We start from the raw sequence: 27545 nt of genomic DNA on the forward strand, positions 1-27545 counted from the left end.
CGGGCTGGAGTGCAGTGGCGCGATCTCAGCTCACTGCAACCTCCACCTCCCTGGTTCAAGCAGTTCCCCTGCCTCAGCCTCCTGAGTAGCTGGGATTACAGGCACACACCACCACACCCAGCTTATTTTTTTGTATTTTTAGTAGAGACGGGGTTTCACTATGTTGGCCAGACTGGTTTCTAACTCTTGACCTCAGGCAATCCGCCCGCCTCAGTCTCCCAAAGTGCTGGGATGATAGGCGTGAATTACCACGCCTGGCCTATTGTATCATTCTTATGACTTCGTGTCTTCATAGGTTACCTCCCAATTCACACAGTTTACTGCACAATTAATCTTATAGACAGGTTCAGAAGTCTATCAGCTTGTAGGAGGAAAAATAGAATTTCTGAAAAATAAACAAGATTAACCTTTGGTTTCATGGGTGTACTTATCTCCAAACTCACCAAGTTGTGTATGTACAAAATGCTCCAATAAAATGGTGTTTAAAATTAAAATAGGCTTGGCATGGTGGCTCAAGCCTGTAATCCCAGCACTTTGGGAGGCTGAGGCGGCTGGATCACAAGGTCAGGAGTTTGAGACCAGCCTAGCCAAGATGGTGAAACCCCGTCTCTACTAAAAGTACAAAAATTAGCCAGGCACGGTGGCAGCCGCCTGTAATCCCAGCTACTCTGGAGGCTGAGGCAGAAGAATCGCTTGAACCCAGGAGGTGGAGGTTGCAGTGAGCTGAGATCGTGCCACTGCACTCTAGCCTGGGTGACAGAGCAAGACTCCATCTCAAAAAAAAAAAAAGAAAAAAAAAAAGTACAAAAATTAGCTAGGCATGGTGGCGCATACCTGTAGTCCCAGCTACTTGGAAGGCCGAACCCAGGAGGTGGAGGTTACGGTGAGCCAAGATTGAGCCACTGCAGTCCAGCCTGGGGAACAGCATGATTCTGTCTCAAAAACAAAAAATGTAAATAATAATAATAGTAAATGAGGCCAGGTGCAGTGGCTTATGCCTGTAATCCCAGCACTTTGGTAGGCCACGGCAGAAGAATAACTTGAGGCCAGGAGTTTGAGGCTGGCCTGGCCAATATGATGAGACCCCATCTCTACTAAAAATACAAAAATTAGCCAAACTTGGTGGTGCGCACCTGTAGTCCCAGCTGCTTGGGATCACTTGAACCCAGGAGGCGGAGGTTACAGTGAGCTGAGATTGAGCCACTGCACTCCAGCCTGGGCAACAGAGCAAGACTGTCTTAAAAAAAAAAAAAAAGGGGGGTAAATGAATGAATGAGGGAACAGAATTGGCCTGTCTCAGGATTGCTTTTTGGGATAAGTATTTCCAATTAAAGGGGCAGATTGATTCTCAGCACTAAGAACCATCATCTCTCCCTCTGGTAGTGATGGTCTCAGAAATTACATTTCAAGAGGAAGACAGAAAGACTAGAACTGGACTAGAGCAAGCAGCAAACCAACTCACTTGCCAAATGAGAGTATCTAGGATGGGAGCCTGGAATCTGCATTTTTAAACAAGTGCCCTCAGATGATTCTGAAGCAAGTGGTCTGGGGACCACAGTTTGGAAAACATACCCTAGAACATCGTTTTGGAGTCTGAGTGTTAACCTCACTGATAGGCCTCCCGCTTTCCAGAGAATCAGGCTGACATCACTGTGCCTATTTAATGTGAATCAGTCTTTATTTTGCACTTGTGTGGTGCATTAACAAATTCAACATACAAGATAGCATTACATATTGTAGGTTAGCATTACAGCATTATGCAATTTCACACAATTCATGTTAGCTTTTTCAGTTTTTCTTTTTTTTCAAAATTTGACACATTTATTTTATTTTTGAGTTTCATTTTTACAAGAGAAGACACAAGGTAAAGAAAGACAACCACTTCGGAGATGGATCATGGTAAGGGCAATGTCACTGTCATGGCCATAGTGCAAGCCTTCCAAGAAAAGGGACCTGCGTTATTCCCTCTCCTAAGCAAGCTGCCCCTGTCCCACAAACCAGTTCTATCTGTTTTCACATCTAGAGCACTATCCATAAACATGTCCATCTTGGCTGTGCTCCAGTGAGATGAACTGAAAGAAGGAATAACTCGTAAAGGGATCTTTGTTATTAAGAAAAATTCTTGTCTTCCCAAAGGAAGATATCTGCAGAGAAGGAGCGACTGTTGGAAAATCAGGAGTGACCATTCCCTAACCTATTCCTGACCACGAATGCCTTGTGCAAAAGCTAAGATGTGACTCTCTTGTCTTTCTTTCAACTGACTCTAAGGAGGAGGCATTCCTCCTCCACTCTTATCAGTTAGCTCTGGAAAGAACAAATGTGAAAGCCAAAGTCAGCTAAGAAACTTTGGGACAGCAAAGTCAAGGGCATGATGGATCAGGCCTGAGGTAGGAGGAAGGAGCCCTGTACTGTCCACCTCTTTGCCTTTTTCTGGCAAAGACACTGAGGCAGTTCCTAGGCTACAGAACAATTGGTTCCTCCGCTGTCACCTCAGCACCCACTGCTCAGTAGACCCAAAGAATGCAAGGAATAAAGCTACAAGGAAATGGGGAAGAGAGAGGAGAGTGGGGTGAGGCTGTTTTCCCAGACTTTTGTCAGGAAGAGCTACAGAGGCACACACAGCAGGGCAAAGACCAGACTATCTCCACCTGTTGTTTTGCATTGTTTCTGGGAAGGAAACAAAAGCGGGTTTGCTCAGCGATTTCTGATCTTTAGACATTAAGGCGATGAAGAGGAACCATTTAAATTTTTTCCTAATGGGGCTTCAGAATGCTCCTGTCAGATTTACATTAAACTATCTCAAAATGCATTTTTAGAAAACAAAAATTATTTTCTTCTACTTATGATACAGTATTTACATTTCATGGGGTATAGGACAGAGAGTAGTGGTGTGACCCCAACTGATGGTGAAATAGTGAGTCAGATTATGGGGTTGGGGGTTGGCAGGGACAAGAACGGAGAGTAGGCTTTGTGACTGCTCAGAATTGCTCTGCATTATAAAGAACATGGGCTGAAATCAACAAAAGGTTTAGGGGGAGCAGAGTAGTTTTAAATCCACAAAAGCTAAGGGAACACTGAAAGCAAGATCACCCCCTCTCCATGGAGACTCAGCTTTCCAACTCCCTTCACCAAAGCAAGGTTAAAAGTGATGTTCTTGTGTGGACTCAACTAATCTTTCATGCCCTGGATCAAGCGGTTAAGCAACAGCTTGACTGAGTTCCTCCTCAGGTGGGCAAAAATATCTACTGCCTACCGAGTTTACCTCGTTTATTTTAATTAATTAATTAATTTTTGAGACAGGGTCTCACTCTGTTACCCAGGCCAGAGTGCAGTGGTATGATCACAGCTCACTGCAGCCTCTACCTCTGGGCTCAAATGATCCTCCCACCTTAGCCTCCTGAGTAGCTGGGACCACAGGCATGCAGCACCACACCTAGCTAATTTTTTTTGTATTTTTGATAGAGATGGGGTTTTGTCATGTAGCCCAGGCTGGTCCTGAACCCCTGGGCTCAAGCAATCCTTCCACCTCGGCCTCCCAAAATACTGGGATTACAGGCGTGAGCCACTGTGCCTGGCCTCAAGTTTACCTATTATCCATGGAGTCTGTGCCATCTGAGAAGTCTCAACATTGGAGACATAGCTGCTGTAGGAGTAAAGAGACTTGAATTCTAATCCCAGAAATATGCTGAATCTCTCTCAACCTCTATTGCCCAGTGGTAGAAGAAGAATTGCATCCTGTAGTTCCCCCATCCCTTCACCATGTGGTAAGATGTAAGTTCCTAGAACTATGCAGCTTGTTTTGAGGAAAAGAATGCTCTGAAAGAATCCAACTTATCTTCATTCACTCAGTCACACTGTTGTTTTTTTAAGAGCTACATTTTTATTGAAAAATTTAAGGAGAACTTCTGAGGGCCCTTTTTTTTATGAAGCAAAAATTACAACATCTAAGCTATTTGAGAAGAAGACTCTAAAGCATCTCCATGGTCGGCATTTCTGCAAAAACAAAGGCCAGTGTAATTCTTCAAACCTCTGATAACTTCCAACCCATTAACCAAGAAATGGCTGTCCCTACAGTAGATAGCTGCAAAGGGGAATTGCTGTCATCATCACTTGTCTTCTCTCCTTGTCCTTATACCTGAAAACAGCTTTTGGGATCAGCTGGATGTGTTCATTGGTACCATCCTATAGCTGAATTTGAAGTCTCCAAACTCCTTTTAGAGAAGTCATCAAGTTTGATAAAAGTCCACGTTCTGATGTATTGGATGCATAAGTTTGATGTATTCGCTGTGCTTCAGTTCGGTCTGTCAGTTAATTATAGACTACCCTTTACTAATTCATAGCAGAAGACTGAGAGCAAAAATACCCCCATTTCTCAATTCCTTTCTCCTGCAAACCTTGCCTCATTCACCCCACCTTTGTTTCTTGGCTTACTACAGACCTCTAGACCTTGAGGTAAAAGAGCAGAGATATAAGAGGCAATAAAAAGAAAAGATGGGAATGATGAAAACATGAGGTTTTATAAGAGCAAAATTTTCTTCTGCAGAGGTGGGGAGTGGGAGAAATTCTCCAGAAAAGCCCAATAAAAAGAAGCCAATTTCAGATAATCAGCAAATACAATGCAGCACAAAACACAATTTCCATGGATTAAAATCTGCAACCTGATATTGGCAGTTAGGCTAATTTCTTCAGTTTGTATTAGACATGCAAGTATATGGTTACATTGTTATATATAGATTTGTAGGGGTCTTTCCCTCTCTTTTGTCTCCCATTAAAGAAACAAAAAACAAAAACAAAAAACAAAAAACAAAACAGAGGCCGGGCATGGTGGCTCACACCTGTAATTCCAGCACTTTGGGAGGCCAAGGCGGGTGGATCACCTGAGGTCTGGAATTCAAGACCAGCTTGGCCAACATGGTGAAACCCATCTCTACTGAAAATATAAAAAATTAGCCAGGCATGGTGGTGGGCACCTGTAGTAATCCCAGCTACTTGGGAGGCTGAGGGAGGAGAATCGCTTGAACCCGGAGGGCGGAGGTTGCAGTGAGTCGAGATCTCACCATTGCACTCCAACCTGGGCAACAAGAGCGAAATTCCGTCTAAAAAAAAAAAAAGATTCTAGTGCCTTGCAAAGGAGAAAAAAAACATCAAACATCATTGCTAAGAACTGATCTGCAGCTGTGGTCACGTAGGGTGTTCTTTGTTGAATTTGTTTTGTAAGACATTTTCTTCTACAACTAAAATGAGGTTTTGAGTCCACTTCTCTGTCATCTCTTTCCCTGCCACATCTCTCCCCAGCCTGGCCCCAGGGGTTAGAGGAGAGAAGAACAGGATTAGTATTCGCTCAGACTGTGCCACTTGGCCACAGGCTTGCGGGGGCTCTCGCAGACCTCTCTCCAGTGTTCAGCACCGCTGGCTGTGACACTGTGTGCCCCCAGGATCAGCCTCCCCACCACCTCGTTCTTGGTGGTGCGATCGAAGTCGATAACGAGGAACTCGATGCTGATATCAGGCAGGAGGTCAGCGGGGATGTCGTAGATGAAAGATTCGTTGAAGATGGGGTTCAAAGTGCACTTCTTCACATGGGTTTTCTTCTTGGCAATGCGCTTTCTGCCGTAGTAGACGTTCACCTTGACATAAGGATCTGGGGCCCCCAAAGAGATAAGAAAAAGGGAGACAGGCCTATGACACAGTCCTCTCCTATGTAATGGTAATTTCCTGTTGGGAAAGGCGGGGGGCTCTGTTGTTCATCTCTTTGATGGCCACCCCATGTGTTCTTGAGTGATTGCACAATAAACACACATTGACTATATGTGAGTCTGCCTGCCTGGACAACGGGCCAAGGAAACCAAGCAGGAATAGAACAGAACAACTTTCTCAAGTAAGGTCTGAAGAATGATACCAATAAGTATTTTAAAGGGCACAGAGACAAATGCCTGCAGCCTTTTTGATAAGTCTCTCTTAGCACCTGTCATGCATATTATTTAGCATACCTTGCCAAATGTAAAGACCCCATTTGTTCAACTGAAGAATCTTCCTAGCTAGGGAAATCTATTGGCTGTAGACACTCATTGGGAAGAGAATGTCTACAGAAAGAGGAGTAGATTAAATTGAAAGAGGCAAGGATCTTGAAGTGTGGAGGTCTATCTGGGCCACAGGCAAGGAGTCAGGGGTGGTTCAGACAGTAAGAAATAGGTTGAAGTAAATAGCTGCTACCTGAGAGACCGGTGATATCCATCTTCGGCAAGTGTCTGGCTTTGAGGACCACCACTGTCATTCTCTGTGCCACAGGCTGATATGACAGAGACACCTGGAGCTCCCCTCTGCTGATGCACTTCTGTGAGGAAGAAATGGCAGGTGAGAATCCTGTCAGAGGGTGCAGGGCGGGGCACAAAAAGTGTGCAGAGCAGTGGGAAGAGTCTGGGGGAGGACAAGTGCAGGAATGATAAGTCTGTTGGAAAGATGCTCATCGCCTAGAAGCGTGTTATGATTTTATTTAACAAGGAGGCAGAAAGGATACATTATAACCATATTCTGATATTAAATAATTTGCATGGAGAGCCTGCATAGCCATAGCCTTGCATTTATGAGCAGGACCTCTGGAACCAGAGTAGCCTGGATTCAAATCCTGACTATTTATCTTTTTTTTTGAGACAGGGTCTTACTCTGTTGCCCAGATTGGAATTCAGTGACATGATCTTGGCTCACTGCAGCCTCCATCTCCTGGACTTTAGCAATCCTCCCACCTCAGCCTCCTGAGCAGCTAGGACTACAGGTGTGTGCTACCACACCTGGCTATTTTTTTTTTTTTTTTTTTTGAGACGGAGTCTTGCTCTGTCACGCGGGCTGGAGTGCAGTGGCTGGATCTCAGCTCACTGCAAGCTCTGCCTCCCGGGTTTATGCCATTCTCCTGCCTCAGCCTCCCGAGTAGCTGGGACTACAGGCGCCTACCACCTCGCCCAGTTAATTTTTTATATTTTTTAGTAGAGATGGGGTTTCACCGTGTTAGCCAGGATGGTCTCGATCTCCTGACCTCGTGATCCGCCCGTCTCAGCCTCCCAAAGTGTTGGATTACAGGCCTGAGCCACTGTGCCCGGCCTTTTTTTTTTTTTTTTTTTTTCCTATACACAGAGTCTCACTATATAGCCCAGGCTTGTCTTGAATTCCTGGTCTCAAGTGATCCTCCCACCTCAGCCTCCCAAAATGCTGGGATTACAGGCATGAGCCACCATGCCCAGATGCTATTTCTTATCTGTGACCTTGGACAAGTTACTCAACATCTCTGTACTTCGGATTCCTCATCTATAAAATGTGGGTGAAAGGTTGTACCTACCACATAGCATTATCAAAAGGATTAAATAAGTTAAAATTTGTAAACTGCAATGGTGCCCAGCACATAGTGTGCATTATAGAAGTGCATCCTCTCATTTGGTTCTTAACCTTTAAAAAGTTCGAAGACTGTACGGTGGGAGGTAGGAAAACTGGGTTTGAATCTTAACCTTGCCACTTACTCACCACATGGCCTTGGGCAAGTCCCTGAACCTGTCCCTGCATTTCACAAGGTGAATATCCACACCTGCTCTGCCCACTCCAATGTGCACTCCAGTGTATCTTCTCCAGCCAAATCAGCTTCCTCCCTAGCACCCTGATCTTTGTTTCTCCATCTTTAAATGTGATGCTAGGCTCCATTTTGAGCTTGAAAAAAACCTCTAGTCCTCCAATAACTTTTTTTTTTTTTTTGAGACAGAGGCTTGTTCTTGTTGCCCAGGCTGGAGTGCAGTGGCATGATCTCGGCTCACTGCAACCTCCGCCTCATAGGTTCAAGTGAATCTCTGTCTCAGCCTCCAGAGTAGCTGAGATTACAGGCGCCCACCACTGCGCCCGGCTAATTTTTGTATTCTTAGTAAAAACAGGATTTCACCATGTTGGCCAGGCTGGTCTCTAACTCCTGATCTCAGGTGATTTGTCTAGCTTGGCCTCCCAAAGTGCTGGGATTACAGGCGTGAGCCACCGCGCCTGGCCCCTCCAGGAACATTTTAAAGAACATTTGCATAGGCACTGCATGCCAGGTTTTGAGGATCCAGAGCTGATGTGACTCAGCTGTTGCTCCCAAGGAGCTTACCACTCAGTAGAAGAGACAGAGAAGTAAATAAGCATGTACGGGACTTGTCAGAGAAATGAGAAGCCTGTCTAAGTGCTCTGGGTACCTAGAGCTGGGAGACTGAGGGAAGGCTTTACCAGCTGATGCCTGGACTGAGTTGCTGGGGGTACAAAACCATGAAGCAATGGGCAGAGAGATGATCATGTCAGGCAGGTGGACAGGAGTGGCTGGCACAAAGGAGTTGGGCCTGAAAAGGTAAGCTGTGTTTAGAGAATGGCTGAGAGGTGAATATGCCTGAAGTAGGGGTGGCTGATAGGACGGGTAGGTCAGGAACCTGGAAAGGTGGGCAAGGCTGGAGTAAAGGGCTCTTGGGACACTACCAAAGAGCAGAGTCAGCAGCACCCATACAAGAGGAGGTTGGTGAGTATAGGAGTGGAAACCTGTCATTGTTTTTTTTTTTGAGTCTGTTGCCCAGGCTGAACGACAGTGGTGAGATATCAGCTTTCTGCAACCTCTACCTCCTGGGCTCAGGAGAGCCTCCCACCTCAGCCTCCCAGCCTCCCAAAGTGCTGGGACTACAGGTGTGCACCAACATGCCAGGCTAAATTTTGTATTTTTTGTAAAGACAGGGTCTCACTATGTTGCCCAGGCTGGTCTCCAATTCCTGGGGTCAAGTAATCTGCCCACCTTGGGCTCCCAAACTGCTGGGATTGCAGGCGTAAGCCACCAGGCCTGGCCAGTTGTCATCACTTTATTAAAATGATGATTATTTCAGAGAAAGGTGGAGAATGAACCAAAGTGGAGAAAGACCAACATCAGAAAGCTTAGTTAAGAGGCCACTGTAGTTGGGCGCAGTGGCTCACGCCTGTAATCCCAGCACTTTGGGAGGCTGAGGTGGGCGGATCACAAGGTCAGGAGTTCGAGACCATCCTGGCTAACACGGTGAAACCGCCATCTCTACTAAAAATACAAAAATTAGCCGGGCGTGGTGGCCGGCGTCTGCAGTCCCAGCTACTCCGGAGGCTGAGGCAGGGGAATGGCGTGAACCCGGGAGGTGGAGCTTGCAGTGAGCCAAGATTGCACCACTACACTCCAGCCTGGGCGACAGAGCGAGACTCCGTCTCAAAAAAAAAAAAAAAAAAAAAAAAAAAAAATTAGCCAGGTGTGGTGGCAGGCGCCTGTAGTCCCAGCTATTTGGGAGGCCGAGGCAGGAGAATGGCGTGAACCCAGGAGGCGGAGCTTACAGTGAGCCGAGATCGCAGCCACTGAACTCCAGCCTGGGTGACAGGGGGAGACTCTGTCTCAAAAAAGAAAGAAAGAAAGAAAGAAAGAAATAGAAAAAATAGCCAGATGTGGTGGCTTATGCCTGTAGTACCAGCTACTCAGGAGGCTGAAGCAGGAGAATCGCTTGAACCAAGGAGGTGGAGGTTGAGGTGAGCCTTGGTCACGCCACTGCACTCCAGCCTGGGCGACAGAGTGAGATTCCATCTCAAAAAAATAGACTCCGTTGTTCTGTAGCAACCTGCTACAGAAGAAATGATTGGGACTGGAACTAGGGCTATGGCAGAGGAGATGGACACGGAGGTAAAATATGTCTCAGGAAGAATTGTCAGGGCTTTTTAGGCTTGGGCAGTTAATTGGCTGTGAAGCCTAGGGAAGAGGGAGGAAAGGGTGGACTATTTCTTATGTTTTTAGCTTTAGAAAGTGGGGATGAGGCCAGGACAAAGAAGACAAAAGGAGGTGAGTTTTGAGGAATGTAGAACACAGTAAGTTAAATTCGAGACAAATCATCGACCCGCTATCACCTTATTCCTTGTATTCTTCAAAAACCCAAAGAAATGTCATCTACTCCAGGAAGTCTTAAATTGAGCAAAAATAGACTATGCTCATCACCAGCCTTATATACACCACACACTCACAAAAACGACTTATTAGGCACTTACTTATTAAGTGCCAAGCACTCTCCGCTAGAAGCTAGGGCTGAAAAGATGGATACTGAGGAATCCTACCCTTAAGGAGCTCCCAGCCTAGTTCACTATTTACTCAGGTATGTCTGGTGCTGGAAAGAACAGCAGCGGCAAATATGCCAATTAACTCATCAATAAAAAACAAGGAATAAGCCTAATAGTTTGTGCTTTGATTGTAGGCCTTAAGTCATCTCAAGGAATGAAACTGTGACATTTCACATGACTTTAAAAATTTCTTCAGTCTATGTTTCATCCTAGGAGCATGTGGAAATGTCTCTCATAGGGCATAAAAAATAACTAACTAGGCCGGGTATGGTGGCTCACGCCTGTAATGCTAACACTTTGGAGGCCGAGGAGGGCGGGTCACTTGAGGTCAGGAGTTCAAAACCAGCCTGGCCAACATAGTGAAACCCTGTCTCTACTAAAAATACAAAAGATTAGTGGGGCGTGATGGTGCACACCTGTAATCCGAGCTACTCAGGAGGCTGAGGCAGGAGAATTGCTTGAACCAGGGATGTGGAGGTTGCAGTGAGCTGAAATTGTGCCACTGCACTCCAGCCTGGGTGAAAGAGCGAGACTCTGTGTCTAAAAAAAAAAAACAAAAAAAAACTAACCAAGGTTTAAACCCACCCCTTAGCTTTTGAAATTGAAATACAAAAGGGAATCAACTTTAAAAATATTTGGGGCCGGGCGCGGTGGCTCAAGCCTGTAATCCCAGCACTTTGGGAGGCCGAGACAGGTGGATCACGAGGTCAGAAGATCGAGACCATCCTGGCTAACACGGTGAAACCCCGTCTCTACTAAAACTACAAAAAAACTAGCCGGGCGAGGTGGCGGGCGCCTGTAGTCCCAGCTACTCGGGAGGCTGAGGCAGGAGAATGGCGTGAACCCGGGAGGCGGAGCTTGCAGTGAGCTGAGATCCGGCCACTGCACTCCAGCCCCGGCAACAGAGCGAGACTCTGTCTCAAAAAAAAAAAAAAAAAAAAAAAAAAAAAATATTTGCATGGTTTTTCTCTGCTATAGAGAAGCCCCACATTTTGTCCTTACCCATAACATATGTATTGTCAGCTCTTTTCTTTTTTTTTTTTTTGAGATGAAGTCTTGCTCTGTTGTCCACGCTGGAGTGCAGTGGTGCAATGGCTCACTGCAACCTCCACCTCCTGGGTTCAAGCAATTCTCCTGCCTCAGCCTCCCGAGTAGCTGGGACTACAGGCGTGTGTCACCATGCCCGGGTAATTTTTGTAGTTTTAGTAAAGATGGGGTTCCACTATGTTGGTCAGGCTGGTCTCAAACTCCTGACCTCGTGATCCATCTGCCTCAGCCTCCCAAAGTGCTGGGATTACAGGTGTGAGCCACCATGTCCGGCCTATTGTCAGTTCTTAATTGTGTCCATGGGAAGTACCCTCAGCCAATTTTATTTTATTTTTATTTTTGAGCTAGGGTCTCACTCTGTTGCCCAGCTGGAGTGTAGTGGTGTGATCTTGACTCACTGTAGCCTTGACCTCCAGGGCTCAAGTGATCCTCCCACCTCAGCCTCCTGAGTAGCTAGGGCTACAGGCACGTGCTAACATGCTCAGCTAATTTTTGTGTTCTTGGTAAAGATGGATGGGGTTTTGCTATGTTGCCCAGGCTGGTCTCAAACTCCTGGGCTCAAGTGATCTGCCCGTCTTAGCCTCCCAAAGTGCTGGGAATACAGGTGTGAGCCACCACGCTTGGTCCCTTAGCCAGTGTGTTTTTGGTTTTTTTTGTTTGTTTTTCCCCTCGAGACAGGGTGTTGCTCTGTCACTCAGGCTGGAGTGCAGTGGCATGATCTCAGCTCACGGTAACCCCCACCTCCTGGCTTCAAGTGATTCTGGTGTCTCAGCCTCCTGAGTAGCTGGGATTACCGGTGTGAACCACCACGTCTAGGGCTTCTGCCATGTTGGCCAGGCTGGTCTTGATCTCCTGAGTGGAAGCAATCCGCCCACCTCAGCCTCCTAAGGTGCTCCTAGGCGTGAGCCACCATGCCCAGCCCTCGGCCAGTTTTGAATTACAGTCTGGTTGCCCTTGCCAACCAGTATACTTCTGGGCTGTTTCATTTTGCTAGAAGTCAGAATGTAATCAGTGAATATAAACTCACTTTTACTATTAGCCACATCAAATGAAAAGTAATCCCTTATGGAAAAGAAAATTGAATGGATTCCAAAACATTCAGAACTGAGCTATCCAATACAGTAGCCACTAGCTACATGTGCCTATTTAAATTTTAATTTAAATTAAATAAAATTAAAATTATAGTTCCTCAGTTACACTAGCCACATTTCAAGTGCTCAACAGCGACATGTAGCTAGTAGCTACCACACTGCATGGTGCAAATATAGAACATTTCTATCATCATTAGACAGCACTGATCTAAAAAGGACTTTTGCATGGTTTTGGCTACTGCTCCCCTCTGTTTCCATGAATAATAATAAAATGTTAGCTAGGTTTGATATCAATTTCTGGGGCCATCCTTCAATACTGAGTATCTAAATACTAAATATGCAGTCTTTAACTATGATTCTAACTTTATACAAGGAGGAAGGATAGGTGAGGGGAAAAGCAACATTTGATTTTTTTTTTTGGGACGGAGTCTTGCTCTGTTGCCAGGCTAGAGTGCAGTGGTGTGATCTCGGCTCACTGCAACCTCTGCCTCCCAGGTTCAAGCAATTATCCTGCCTCAGCCTCCGGAGTAGCTGGGACTACAGGCACGTGCCATCAGGCCCAGCTAATTTTTGTATTTTTAGTAGAGACGGGGTTTCGCCATGTTGTCCAGGATTGTCTTGATCTCTTGACCTTGTGATCTGCCTGCCTCAGCCTCCCAAAGTGCTGGGATTACAGGCGTGAGACACCGTGCCCGGACAAAATTTGATTTTAAAAGCACAGTTTTATTTGCAAGAATAACATGAATGACAAGATTATAGCTTAGGTTTCCTGATTACTTATTTAAAATTCTGTATCCTAAATCATATATTCTAGCAAAATCTTTGTAATCAAAATCCCCGTGCCTCTTTCCTAGTGTTTTTGGAAAGTAGACAACTTCTGGTTACCATTTTCATCTTTTTCTCCCTTAAAAATCACTCCTCAGGCAACTGTCCTCCATCTGACCCCTCCTTCACCTTGGGCCATCTCACACTGGCAGTATGCCCGTCCCCACTCAGCACCGCTTTGCGATGCCCAAGTCTGTAGCCACAACACCACCTGAATGCCACTCCATCCTGCATTGAAGGCAGTTTAATGTCGTTCCCTCAGGCCCCCTCCTTTTCTCTTTCTACCCAATTCCCATTCCAAGTAGCTATGTCAATGGCTCTTTCTTTTGAAAGAGCCATTGAAGGCTGGGAGCAAGCTCTGTTTCCCAGCCCCTTGGCCTAGTGAGGTAAAGGCCCTGTTGGGGGGCAGGCAAGCAGAAGGACAAGGGGGAGAAAGGATTTTCTCATGCCTGACAGAGCTGCGGGGCTCGCCTGTCTGAGAGCAATCTCCTTGCTCCTTCAGTGGAACAGAGGAACAGGAACAGTGGTCCTAAAGAATATACTCAGAAGAAATAATACTTAGGCAAGGAATAGTCTGTTTTCCTATAATTAGCAGAACCTCTTTCAGAGTGATGTTCTAGCCAAGGAGCCCTTGTATTAGGTGGACCAACATAACTTCAATAAACCCTTCTTGGGGCCAGATGTCCTAAAGGCCACCTCTACCCTAAATGACAACCATAGAAAAACAAAACCTTAACATTCAACCCCATACCCCTTTTCCTCCCTGCAATACACATACACGATCTGTTGCCCAGTCTGGAGTGCAGTTTGTGGTAATAGCTCACTGCAATCTCAAACTCCTGGGCTCAAGCAATCTTCCCGCCTTGGCCTTCCAAAGTGCTAGTATTACAGGTGGGAGCCACTGTGCCTGGCCATATTTTCTTTTCTTTTTCTTTTTTTCTTTTTTTCTTTTTTTTTTTTTTTTGAGATGGAGTCTCGCTCTGTCGCCCAGGCTGGAGTGCGGTGGCGCGATCTCCGCTCACTGCAAGCTCCGCCTCCCGGGTTCACGCCATTCTCCTGCCTCAGCCTCCTGAGTAGCTGGGACTACAGGCGCCTGCCACCGCGCCCGGCTAATTTTTTGTATTTTTAGTAGAGATGGGGTTTCACCGTGGTCTCGATCTCCTGACCTTGTGATCCGCCCGCCTCGGCCTCCCAAAGTGCTGGGATTACAGGCGTGAGCCACCACGCCCGGCTCTTTTTCTTTTTTTCTTAAATTTTATTTTGAGACAAGGTATCATTCTGTCATCCAGACTAGAGTGCAGTAGCTTTTTCCTGGTCTGTGTAAGCCAGACCAGGAAAAAGCCTATTACAGCCAGTGTGGCATGGTCCAGGGCAGCTCTAGCTCATGTTCACCTAGGGGAGATCCTACTATGCTGCAGTAGGGAGGATTTGGGATAGACATTTGCAGCCTGCACTGCTAGGGAATCTAGTGGATGAGTGACTAGGGAGATGACAGCCATGGCTCAGATGGAACATAGTCCTGCCTATGGGCACTGGTTGGGAAAATGGGCTTAGGAAGCCTGGGAGGCTGGAAAGCTCTGGGGTGGTGCTGCACAGGCTCTGGGTGTCCTATCTCGGGCCTCCTCCAGGGCGTGTGTTGCTCAGGATCCTAGCCCTGGCTTATCCCTCCTCAAGGGAGTTAATAAAGTGGAAAGAAATGTGGCTCTTGCCAAGAGCCCCTGGCAGTTTAGCAAATGCCATTGTCTGTGCTGTGTCCAGTGCCCTTGATTTGAGACTGTTTTGTTCCCAGCCCAAATCAGTCCCTTTCATTGCCAATCTCTTCCCAGCTGCAGCTTGGCACAGAGCCATATTCCACTCCCAGCCTTGGGCTGCAAGTGTATAGCTGTCTGGAGGAGTCCAGCTGGTTGGTGGCTTTACCAAGGTTGGAGTCACATGGAAGGGTGTACTGGAAAGGCTCCTCCTTTAAGGAGAGGTAGACAAGGGAAGGAGTGGAGGATGGGAGCCGCTGTGAAGGGAATAAGGAAACAGCGGAATGGGTGGGCAGAGCCTTGAGGAAAAAAGATGGGAGGAGAGGGAAGGGGAGAGAAGGGGATGAAACAGGCCCCTGCATCTGTTTCTGTTCACACCTTCTGATTCCAGTCTCAGAGGATGCGAAAACCCCTGCAGTGCTGGACTCTGGGATGTCTCATTGCATCCTGGCATTGAGAACCACAAGATGTGGCAGTGTCTTGTTTATGCTCTGACCAAATGTGTCTAATATTCTTCAAGATTCTTGGACTTCCCTGGCCCCTGTGACAAGAATCTGAGTGTGCCAGGTGGCAGTAGCAGTTCCTTCAGGAAATGAAAGGCAGGACTGGGCTGGCTGCAGGGGGACAGGTGCCTACTACAGAACAGAGAAGGCAAGAACACACACACGCAGAGTGTGCTCCCCACTGTCGACGACCCAGACTTGACACAGTGCCCTTCTTCAGCAGGCAAACCTTCTTCCTGGGTGCTCACTGCTCACTCTGCGCCTGCTAACTTAGGAGCCTCTTCTATCCAATCCTGAGCCTCCTGTCTCCCCACTGAGTCCACTGAGGGCTTGCAGGTAAAAAAAAGTATCAAGAAATAAGTATGATCTGCCCCCAGGCAGAGCTCTTTCTGGGAGATGTGCAGTTGTTTCTAGTGGCCTCGAAATTCTTTCCTAACCTCCTTCACCAATTCAGTCCTCCCTTGTCTTCCTCCACTTTGTCAAAACAAAATGTAAATATTTACAAACCACATGCATTACCCAGGTATCAAACTTGACTAATAATAGAAATAACAATAGTAATAACGGTCACAACTTATTGAAGGCTCACTATGTCCTAGTGGCTACATAAAATCATCATCCTACTCTAGTCCCATAAGAAACTGAAACTTTGGCCGGGCGCGGTAGCTCACGCCTGTAATCCTAGCACTTTGGAAGGCCAAGGCGGGTGGATCACAAGGTCAGGAGATTGAGACCATCCTGGCTAACACAGTGAAACCCCGTCTCTACTAAAAATACAAAAACATTAGCTGGGCATGGTGGTGGGCGCCTGTAGTCCCAGCTACTCGGGAGGCTGAGGCAGGAGAATGGCGTGAACCCGGGAGGTGGAGCTTGCAGTGAGCCCAGATCACGCCACTGCACTCCAGCCTGGGCGACAGAGCGAGACTCCGTCTCAAAAAAAAAAAAAAAAAACAGAAAGAAAGAAAGTGAAGCAGCTTGCCCAAGGTCATTTAGCTGATGGAATTTGGACTTAAACTCAAGTCTGATTTCAAAGTCCTTGCTGTTTTAACCACTTACGTTATGCCCTGAAAAAGACATGAAACTCTAAGTTTAAAATTTCAGCAACTTCCTTCATAGCACCTACCATACTCACTATAGAGAAACTGCAAAAAATATTTGTCTTTCTCCTCCAATAAAATGAAACCTCTTCAAGAGCAATCATATGCCAGGCATATTATCTCATTTGATTCTCATAACCCTGTAAGGAAGGCAATATTATGAGCTCCATTTTATAGATGAGAAAATAGAGGCTTAGAGGGGTCGAGTAACTCACCTGTGTCACACAGCTGGCAAGTGGTGAGCTGGAGAGTAAAGTCATGCAGTCCAATTCTGGAGCCCAAGTGTTTAACTGCAGCATTTGACTTCCTCCCCAGTTGTGGAAGAAATAAATGAACTAATGGGGTTGGATGGGGCTACATTTACTGTGCTCCTGAAATGACAACTCAAGAGCCAATGTCCGTCCAGTGGGAAGAGGGGGAGAGAAAACAGGATGGAGGGCCCTCGTCCCTCTTCTAATACAAAGAGGGAGGACAGGAGAAATGGAGAGAGGGAAAGTGTCTATGGCAAAGGCTTGGGCCTAGAAGGGTAAAGCAGTTCACTGAATTGCATTGTAAAATGGTCATAAGGAGACATATGCATGACGGCTGGGCACGGTGGCTCACGCCTGTAATCCCAGTACTTTGGGAGGCCAAGGCAGATGGATCACCTGAGGATAGAAGTTCAAGACCAGCTGGGCCAACATGGTGAAACCCCGTTTCTACTAAAAATACAAAAAATTAGCCGGGTGTGGTGATGGGCACTTGTAATCCCAGCTACTCGGGAGGCTGAGGCAGGAGGATCGCTTGAACCCGGGAGGTGGGGGTTGCAATGAGCCAAGATTGCACCATTGCACTCTAGCCTGGGGGACAAGAGTGCAACTCTGTCTCAAAAAAAAAAAAAAAAAAAAAAGACATGTACATGGTATCATTTACACCCCTAGGTTAGGTTGGGAAAGGGAAGCTGAGGGAAAAATTACTGAACTATTGTCCTAGCTTCTCAGCTGTGAAAAATAAATTCACTGGAGGAAAATCACATCATTTTGGAGAGGAAATTAGCCCCCATATCCCTGATATGATGGAGGATCTACAACTGGTAGGCCAGCCTTTTCCAAGTAAGCTGAGCATCATCAGGATGCCAACCACTAAGTGAAATGGTGGAAGCTATCTGACCTTCTCTCCTCAGGAAGTTGCTGCTTAGAGGAGACCTAATCTGCCAGGTCCTCTGTCTTACTCTGACCACTGCTTATTCTTGACAGCCAAGAGCTTCCTCTCTATAGCCCTTCTTTGCCACCCATCCCACTCCCCTCCCACTTCCATTTATCCCCTGAGATATTTTCTCCCCCAACCTACCATGGTTCCCCAACACACACTTCCTACTCACCTGGATGTTCCTTTTGATGATGTCCCTGGTCAGTTGTACTTTGCCTGTGCTGGGGTCCACCCCTGCCAGTGGCACCATGACCTCGCCGATGACATCATCCCGAGAGAAGCGGTCAAAGCTGAGGACGAGGAAGTGCAGCACCAGGTCCTGCAGCTGGCTGTAGGGGATGCCATAGAAGGTGAAGGTCTCGTCAAACACAGGGTCCAGGGTCTTCCGCAGCACTCTGGTCTTCACCCGATGCCGCTTGTCAGGAAGGATGGTCATTTTGATGTAGGGGTCAGATCCTTGGGTCTGGTCATCCATCACTGGCAGCCCATGGGCCTCCTGGATTGTCACCACCAGGGCTTTTTTCGGGAAGTTATAGTCCACTGAGAAGGTGAGGGATCCTAGCATGACATCCTCCTCTGGAGATGATGGAGAGGTGGTTTTGCTCTCCCCGGGGGTCAGGCTTGTAATAGGGCTCCTTAGTTCTTCCCCATAGTCCATTTTGATGGGTAATTGGTCTATACAAGATCCAGAGCTAGGCCCCCTGGGACTTTTGTCTCGGCTTAGCAGGCCAGCCTCTGCTGCATCCACCAACAGGTTCCTACGTCCACCTTCCCTCCCAGGACCATCTTTGTCTCTCCGCACTTTGATGATTTTCTTCTTGTTGCTGAGGGTCTCTGGGTATATGCTGATGCCTTTGAGCATGTGAATAAACTTGTATGGTGGGTTCTTGTGCTTCTTCTCTGCCTGCTGGTGGCAGCATGACCAGACAAAGACGGTCACCGAGACACACACCACCAGTACCGAGGCCCCAATGAGGCCGGCCACCACCGGTGACACATCTGAAGGCAGAGACCAGAGGTGTGTCAGGGCGGGTGGACTTTACCTCCTGTCTAGATTTCCCCTGCTCACTGCTGCTGCTGGAGCCAAGCTAATCTGCAGTCTATCCTCTAAAGCAAAATGTGCTCATCTGGGTTTCAGAGTCTTTCCCTTCTATTAGAGGCACCTTCTCCCAACCTTTCCAACCACTCCATGGCTTTTCCTCCCGGCCAAACCTAGATGAAAGGTTTATCTTCTCTAGAAAGCCTTCTCTGAAGCACCCCACTTGACTTTCTGTTCTTTTCTAGACCTTCTCTCAGCATTTATAGACTTGGTTCGCTCATATTGATTTGTGCTTCACATAAAGCTGCTCTGTACGTGTTCCAAGGTCACCTTTTTCATGGGCACCTGTTCACTTCAACTGTTACACAAGATTTTTAGTTTCAGGAGGATATTCCATAGCATCCAGAACAAGGCCTGCATTGACTGATTCACTGTCAGGTAGGGTGGAAGGATGTGGAGCTGAGTTTAGATGGTCTTGGTAGGGTGCTCAGGGTGTTAAAAATGGATGGGTGGGCCGGGCACGGTGGCTCACGCCTGTAATCCAGCACTTTGGGAGGCCAAGGCGGGTGGATCACAAGGTCAGGAGATTGAGACCATCCTGGCTAATACGGTAAAACCCGTCTCTACTAAATACACAAAAAATTAGCCGGGCGTGGTGGCAGGTGCCTCTAGTCCCAGCTACTCAGGAGGCTGAGGCAGGAGAATGGCATGAACCCAGGGGGTGGAGCTTGCAGTGAGCTGAGATTGGCCACTGCACTCCAGCCTGGGCAACAGAGTGAGACTCTGTCTCAAAAAAAAAAAAATGGGTGCCAAAAGAAAGAACTCTGGGTTTATGTACTTTCAAAATATGTTCCAAAATTTTAGCTCCCATGTATATAAAATATAAGGCTGGGTGCAGTGGCTCACACCTATAATCCTGGCACTTTGGGAGGCTGAGGCAGGCGGACTCTGAAGTCAGGAGTTCAAGACCAGCCTGACCAACATGGTGAAACCCCGTCTCTACTAAAAACATAAAAAATTATCCAGGCGTGGTGGCATGTGCCTGTAATCCCAGCTACTTGGGAGACTGATGCAGGAGAATCGCTTGAATCTGGGAGGTAGAGGTTGCAGTGAGCTGAGACCGTGCCACTGCACTCCAGCCTGGGCGATGGAAAAAAAAAGTATTCGTCTCAAAAAAAAAAAAAAAAAAGTATTCCTCCAGGATGAATATATCCATTGTAGGCAAAAAATAGGTGTATATATATATGTGTGTGTGTGTGTGTATGTATGTGTGTGTATATATACATGCATGTATTTATTTATACATATATTATTCTAAATAGGAAGAAATAGGGACTTTCTCTTTTCATTATTATTACCTTAATAAATCATTCGCTAGAAGACATAGGGGTTTTCTTCCCCATTAGTGGAAAATGTCAGATCTTTGCTCAAATGTCACCTTCTTAGGCCTTTCCTCACTCCCCTATTTAAAAGTGCAATCTTCTCCATTCTTGCCACCCACTCTTCCTAGCCTTAATTTTTTCAACATGCCTTGTCATTATCTCTCTCTGATACACATACCCCTACACATGTAAGAAAAAAATATAAAATACAGACACAAATATGTAAGAATAAACACCCACACACACATTATTTTACAATTTATTATTTATCTTCACTAGAATATAAGTCTCATGAGGACAAAAATTTATGTCTGTTTTGTTCATTGCTGTACCCTCAGCACTTAAAACACATAGCAGGTACTTAATATGTATTTGTTGGATGAACAAATAACTAAAGAGAAATAGGCCGGGTGTGGCAGCTCACGCCTGCTATCCCAGCACTTTGGGAGGCCGAGGCAGGCAGATTACCTGAGGTCAGAAGTTCAAAACCAACCTGGCCAACATGGCAAAACCCTGTCTCTGCTAAAAAAAATACAAAAATTAGCCAGGTGTGGTGACACACACCTGTAATCCCAACTACTCAGGAGGCTGAGGCGGGAGAATCACTTGAACCCGGGAGGTGGAGGTTGTAGTGAGCAGAGATCGTGCCACTGCACTCCAGCCTGGGTGAAAGACTGAGACTCCATCTCAAAAAAAAAAAAAAAAAAAAAAAAAAAAAAAAAGAGAGAGAGAGAGAGAGAGAGAAATAGATGGGTTTTTTTTGTTTCCCTTACCCTAGTCTTATCTTTTCCCACACAAATTGGACCCTCAAGTTTTTTCGCTCCCTCAAGTTCATTGAGGCTAAGTTGGGCTTAGGTCTTAAAGGTCCAGATAAGGTCTATAGTTTTCCACTTTACTTTTTAGGGGACCATTTGGAAGGGAGGGAGAACTAAGGAAATAAATGTAGCCTGGGCAACATGGCAAAACCCCATCTCTACCAAAAAAAATTACAAAAATTAGCAGGGCATGGTGGCACATGCCTGTAGTCCCAGCTATTTGGGAGGCCAAGGTGGGAGGATCACTTGAGCCCAGGATGTGGAGGTTGCAGTGAGTTGAGATCATGCCACTGCACTCCAACCTGGGCAACAGAGCGAGGAAAAAAAAAAAAAAGAAATAGACATAATGCCAGCATTTTCCAGATTCTTTTTGGAACATTCTTTTTTTTATTTTTTGAGATGGAGTTTCGCTCTTGTTGCCCAGGCTAAAGTGCAATGGCGCGATCACAGCTCACCGCAACCTCCGCCTTTCAAGTTCAAGCGATTCTCCTGCCTCAGCCTCTCAAAGAGCTGGGATTACAGGCGTGAGCCGCCGCGTCCTGCCTGAAACATTCTTGTATCAGGCATCTGTGCAGCTCGCTGCTTCACTTATTGTGAGCCTGAAACCTCACTGGATGAGAGAAGTATTTCCTGTCTGCCCCAAGTAAGATAATGTTCCCATCATCCTTCCTTATTTTTCTTCATGGAGCTTATTATCCTGTCATACATTTATCATCTGTCTTCGATCACTAGACAAGCTTAATAAAACAGCAACTCTGTCTGTTTTGTTCACTGCTATAGTCCCAGGTCCTAGAACTATGTGGTACATAGTAATTGTTCAGTGAACAAAAGAGTCAGTGAATTCAAAACAGCCTCCGAAGATTAGAAAGAGAGGATTGAGGCCGGGTGTGGTGGCTCACGCCTGTAATCCCAGCACTTTGGGAGGCCAAGGTAGGCAGATCATCTGAGGTCAGGAGTTTGAGACCAGCCTGGACAACATGGTGAAACCCTGTCTCTACTAAAAATTTAAAAAGTAGCCAGGCATGGTGGCAGGTGCCTGTAATCCCAGCTACTCAGGAGGCTGAGGCAGAGAACTGCTTAAACCCAGGAGGCGGAGGCTGCAGTGAGCTGAGATTGTGCTACTGCACTCCATTCTGGGTGACAGAGCGAGACTCCATCTTAAAAAAAAAAAAAGGATTGAGTTAAGATGATTACATATATCAGGGATAAATGCAAATTTCTATTTGGACTTAAAAACCTATTTATAGTCAATAACCTCACTGATAAGTCAAAAATGACTTAGGAATTTAGGCAACCACAAGCTTGGACTATAATTAGTATAATGCCTACTATTTTCCCTTCTATTAGAGGTATCCTTTCCTATCCTCTCCAACGAATCCATATATTTTTCTTCCCTCCAAACCTGAATGAAAGGTTTATCTTCTCTAGAAAGCCTATGGGCATGATGAGCACAATACTATGAGCATAATGTCCAGATTACATGAGAGGCAGGTATAATTTCATCTGCACTGGTCATAATACACATGTAATATTGTGTATCGCAGTGACAATGATAAAACTGCTATTTTTTGTGTAAATTTACATGTCCCTGCCAGGCATTGTGGTAGAGCTTACTTTTTTTTTTTCTTTTGAGACAGGGTCTCATTTTATTGCCTAGGCTGGAGTGCAGTGGCACAAGCTTGGCCCACTGCAACCTCCACCACCTGGGCTCAAGTGATCCTCCTTCCTCAGCCTCCTGAGTAGCTGGGACTACAGGCACATGCCACCACACCTGGCTAATTTTCGTTTTTTTTTTTTTTTCAGACTGAGTCTCACTCTGTTGCCCAGGCTGGAGTGCAGTGGCCGGATCTCAGCTCACTTCAAGCTCTGCCTCCCGGGTTTACGCCATTCTCCTGCCTCAGCCTCCCGAGTAGCTGGGACTACAGGTGCCCGTCACCTCACCCGGGTAGTTTTTTGTATTTTTTAGTAGAGACAGGGTTTCACCGTGTTAGCCGGGATGGTCTTGATCTCCTGACCTCGTGATCCACCTGTCTCAGCCTCCCAAAGTGCTGGGATTACAGGCTTGAGCCACCACGCCCAGCCAATTTTCGTATTTTTTATAGAGATGGAATTTCACCATGTCGCTCAGGCTGGAGTGAAGTAGCATGATCACAGCTTACTGCAGCTTTGACCTCCCCAGTTCAAATGATCTTCCTGCCTCAGCCTCCTGAGTAACTGGGACTACAGGCATGTGCCATCATGCCCAGCTAATTTTTTTTTTTTTTTTTTTTTTTTCTGAGATGGATTCTTGCTTTGCCCAGACTGGAGTGCAATGGCGTGATCTCGGCTCACTGAAACCTCTGCCTCCCGGGTTCAAGAGATTCTCCTGCCTCAGCCTCCTGAGTAGCTGGGATTACCAGCACATGACACCACGCCCGGCCAGTTTTTGTATTTTTAGTAGAGACAGGTTTCATCATGTTGGCCAGGCTAGTCTTGAACTCCTGACCTCAAGTGATCTGCCAGCCTTGGTCCCCCAAAGTGCTAGGATTACAGGTGTGAGCCACCATGCCCAGCCAATTTTTTGATTTTTTTTAGAGATGAGTCTTCACTATATTGCCCAGTTGGTCTTGAACTCCTGGGCTCAAGCAATTCTCCCGCTTTAGTCTCCACCAAATTGCTGGGATTACAGGTGTAAGCCACTATGCCTAACCAAGGAAGAGTTACATTTTATTTAAAATTATATATATTTATTATTATTATTATTTTAGAGACATGGGCTCACTCTGTGGCCCAGGCTGGAGTGCAGTGGTGCAATCACAGCTCACTGCAGTCTTGAACTCCTGGGCTCAAGCAAATTTACTACCCTAGACTCCTGAATAGTTGGGACTACAGGCCCATGCCACTATGCCTGGTTAATTTTAAAAAAAGGTTTTTTTTTAGAGACAAGGTGCTATGTTGCCCAGTCTGGTTTCGAATTCCTGGCCTCAAGATCCTCTTTCATCAGTCTCTTGAGTTGCTGGAATTATAGGCATGATCCACTGTACCCAGATACATTTTAAAATAATATAGATAAGGAGCAAAACATTATTAACAAAATAAATCAAGGTGACTATGTCTATATCCATACCGAATAATACTAGTGTTTAGTCTCAAAGTATTAAATGAAATAGCTTTTAGGGAAAGTTTTCACAAAATGGAGACAGCCTTGGTAGTAAGATACTTGAAGGCAGGCAGGAATATCCTATGGATCTTTGAATCCCTCAGAGTCTCTTGCTTCTAATAGGAGTTCAGTAAATATTTGGTTGAACAACTAACTAATTGGATTCAGTTGCCAATAAGAATGGGCACAGCCTAAGGAAGTGGCTCTCCATTCATCAATCAGGTGCTTTCCTGCAAATTGCTTGCTACTCATTAGTGAAACTGAACATTGTCTCTATTAGAAGAGGAAGACAGGAAACTACCAAGATAGGCATATTTTGTAGAATAATCATAAAGAGAGATCTGAAGGCTGATTAGGAGACACCTGGGCAATTCTTTTGGCTCTATCACAGATTTATTCTCTGCAGCAGTGGGTGGCGGGGGAGCAGGAACCCACTGCTGCTTACATGTTTACAATGCATCAACTTTTATTGTTAGAAAATGGAGATACGGTAGTAAAGAGAGAAGATGAAGAATTCTCATATTCCAAGAGGATAGAGAAGGAAAGGAAGAGAAACAGATGAACGCATCTTTGAATTATCTAGGTGTTCCCCCTGGCCTTGTTTCCTATTTTTGCTGTCCTTTCTTCATTTTAGTATTTGTTGACTCTTGCCTCTCTCCCTGAAACCCAAGACAATGAGCTAGAAACATCAAAGATATTGAAACCTAGAGCTCTCTGTCTTGATTTAGTCAAAAGCTTGGTGGGAAATGGAAGTTGAAACTAATGGCTGAAGTGAGTATTTTAAAATAGCTATAAATTGCAGTGACCTGTGATTCTTGCTCCTTTTGTCCTCCATGGTCATAGATAATTGAGTGTTGGCTTGGTGTATCACCCAAGTGCTGTGGCATCTGAAATGAAGTACTCTATGAGATGTGAAAAAGTTGGAAGTGATAGTTCTCTATGTAGAAGATCCTCTGTAATGGTTTAAAAACCTGCAAGACACACTGGGCTATTGGCCAGCTCCTTCAGCTTCTGACCAGAACTGCCTTTATTGATACCACCTTTCCTAAACATAGCCTTTCACTGTCAAGTAGGCCAATATAATACAATGGAATGAGAATAAATTTTGGTTTCAGCCAGACATTGGTTTAAATTCTAGCACTGGCCAGGTGCAGTGGCTCAGCTCTGTAATCCCAGCACTTTGGGAGGCCAAAGTGGGCAGATCATCTGAGGTCGGGAATTCAAGACCAGCCTGACCAACAAGGAGAAACCCCGTCTCTACTAAAAATACAAAATTAGCCGGGCGTGGTGGCACATGTCTGTAATCCCAGCTACTTGGGAGGCTGAAGCAGGATAATCGCTTGAACCCAGGAGGTGGAGGTTGTGGCGGGCCGAGATCATGCCATTGCACTCCAACCTGGGCAACAAGATTGAAACTCCGTCTCAAAAACAAAAACTAGCACTACCTTTACTCATTTGTTTGACTTTAACCAAGTTATTTTATTTCTGAGCCTTGGTTTCCTTGTCTGGCAAGTATATATAATAATACATACAGTCAAGGGTATTTGTTAGGATTAAATAAAATGTAGTATGTAACAGGCTGATACAATTTATTTTCCCTTTTCCAATCATAGTCCCTCTAAGAGAAATCACTATATTATGTTCCACACCATCTCCTTTTTCAAGGATTCTGGAACTGCAGTTAGGGAAAGGAATCTGTTGGAAGGGCATAAGAAGAAAAAGAACAGGAAGAAATCATGGATTGCTCATGTGATCATGAAAGGGACTTTTGTTTTGGGAACTTAGAACTCAAAGAATAAAGATGCGGAAGGTGAAGTGGAAGAAAAAATACAATCAAGATTTAGCCTTGGGGAATAAGTGAGAACAAGTAGTTAATGAGTGTGAAGATCTGTTATCTGAATACATCTGATTTGATTTCTTCTTCCTTATTCTGAGTGGATAGAGCACACTGGGTTCTGCTCATTTCACTGCACCTCTTATTCAGGAATGAGAAAAGCCATTTCCTAGCTGGATTGTGTCTCCACCCTAAAAACTGGAGTCCCGATGCTCAAACCTTCTGGATTGTCTGAGGAATAGAATCCCTGAAGGAATAAGAAGGTTCTTTGGCAGCAACTCTCACTGGCTTCCCCCTTCTAAACTGTAGTAGAATTAAGGAGAAGCAGGGCAATTATATTTTATTTTGTTGGCCAGGAAAGCATAACACAGGAAGTTTGCTCCTTTAGCATATACTGGAGGAGTCCCCAAAGAGGAAAAAACTTCCTTCTCAAGCTTGTCTTTGCCACCTTCTTCCCTATTTTCCACTCCACTTTCTGCTCCGGGAGTGTAAAACTAATCTTGGAGCCCACAGGGCTGGGTCGGGGACCAGCCGCTCTGAAATGACGTAATGCTTTCTGCGGTACACAAAGCGGCCTCCCCCAGGCTGGGCCTCTTTCGCCCCTCCCCCTCCGGCCTGGATCGCGCCCCCGCCAGCATCAACGCGGGTTAGTCCCCCTTTTTGAAAAGCCGGCCCAGGGAAACAGGGAACAAAGGCCCGGGAAGGACAGCCTCGGCGCTGCCAGGAGGCCCAGAAATAGACATCACGTCATCCCCCAGCCCAGCAGCGCCAAGCGCCATTTGGTAGCATCGGATGGACCCCACCATTACGATGCAGAATGGAACTTGCAGGGCTCACGTTTCCTTCTAGCTCCAGTATCCAGCTGACCGGCTTAAGGAGTGGCTTCCTTTTTGCTCCCCACCCCCGCACCCCTCTTTCCCCAGAGGCCGCCGCGTCCCCTGGCTGCCAGCCACACGGCCCACAGTCTCCAAGCTGCCATCTTGATGCCCCATCCCCCTTGTCACCTCCCTCCCCCGCAGCCCTTAGGAATGGGAGGGGGAGGAAGGGGCACCGCCCTGCGTGCCCCAAGGGGGAGGGCTCGTCCTACCCCACCTCTCCTCCCCCAGAAGGAGGGGTTCACATCCTCCGCACGCTTGCTGTTTCTCACCTCCAGCAGTGCTGACAGTGCACCATACAAGGTTTTAGCATCCTGGACTTCCCCACCCTCGGTGTGGCTCTGGCCCTGCCAGTCCCTGCAGCCCATAGCTCAAGTTCATGCACTGTCAACTGCCCACTACCCACCACCACAGGCCCGATTTTAGCGAGGCTGGCACTTTGAAGGCTCTGGTCTGGGCTGCATTCTCTGCCCTGCCGCTGGGCCCCCTTGGCCTTGCACCCATTCTGACCACCTCAAGCTTAGTTTTCCCGAGTCTACTTACCAAAGCTAGGTCGGATATTGGTGATCTCAGCCATGTCGTAATCAGAGGCTGTTGCTATAACGTTTTTGCAATGGTGAGACAACTCTGGGAACCCTCGGTCAGTACCGAGGCCGCAGCTGTAGAGCTCTAGGTCAGGGAAGGGGGAAGGTATCCAGCGGACGCCTCCTGCGACGGTCCGGCCCTAGTTGTCAGCTGCGCTCGGCTCTTAACGATGCTCCGGGGATGCGCTGAGCTAAGGATGCAGGTGCAGTCAGACTGGTCCTGATGCGAGGTAGGCTCCGCCTTCTTCCGAATGGTCCTCGGAGTCTG

General features: G+C 46.4%; 1 protein-coding gene across 2 annotated transcripts; it reads right to left on the reverse strand.

The window, feature by feature from the left end:
- Positions 1–1655: 1655 nt before the first annotated feature.
- Positions 1656–27545, reverse strand: SYT11 (synaptotagmin 11). Of its 2 annotated transcripts, none has more exons than XM_007976808.3 (4): positions 27237–27545; positions 17782–18608; positions 6214–6334; positions 1656–5641 (listed from the first exon to the last, which is right to left on the reverse strand). In XM_007976808.3, exons 1-4 carry the CDS (start codon positions 27268–27270, stop codon positions 5331–5333), a joined length of 1293 nt encoding a protein of 430 aa, XP_007974999.1. In that variant the 5' UTR covers positions 27271–27545; the 3' UTR covers positions 1656–5330. The 2 variants fall into 2 exon arrangements, with proteins under 2 accessions (XP_007974999.1, XP_007974998.1); XM_007976807.3 differs by having other exon boundaries at positions 6211–6334; positions 27237–27543.

Source organism: Chlorocebus sabaeus, chromosome 20, assembly GCF_047675955.1.
Source record: "Chlorocebus sabaeus isolate Y175 chromosome 20, mChlSab1.0.hap1, whole genome shotgun sequence".
In the NCBI taxonomy this organism is placed as follows: Eukaryota; Metazoa; Chordata; class Mammalia; order Primates; family Cercopithecidae; genus Chlorocebus; species Chlorocebus sabaeus.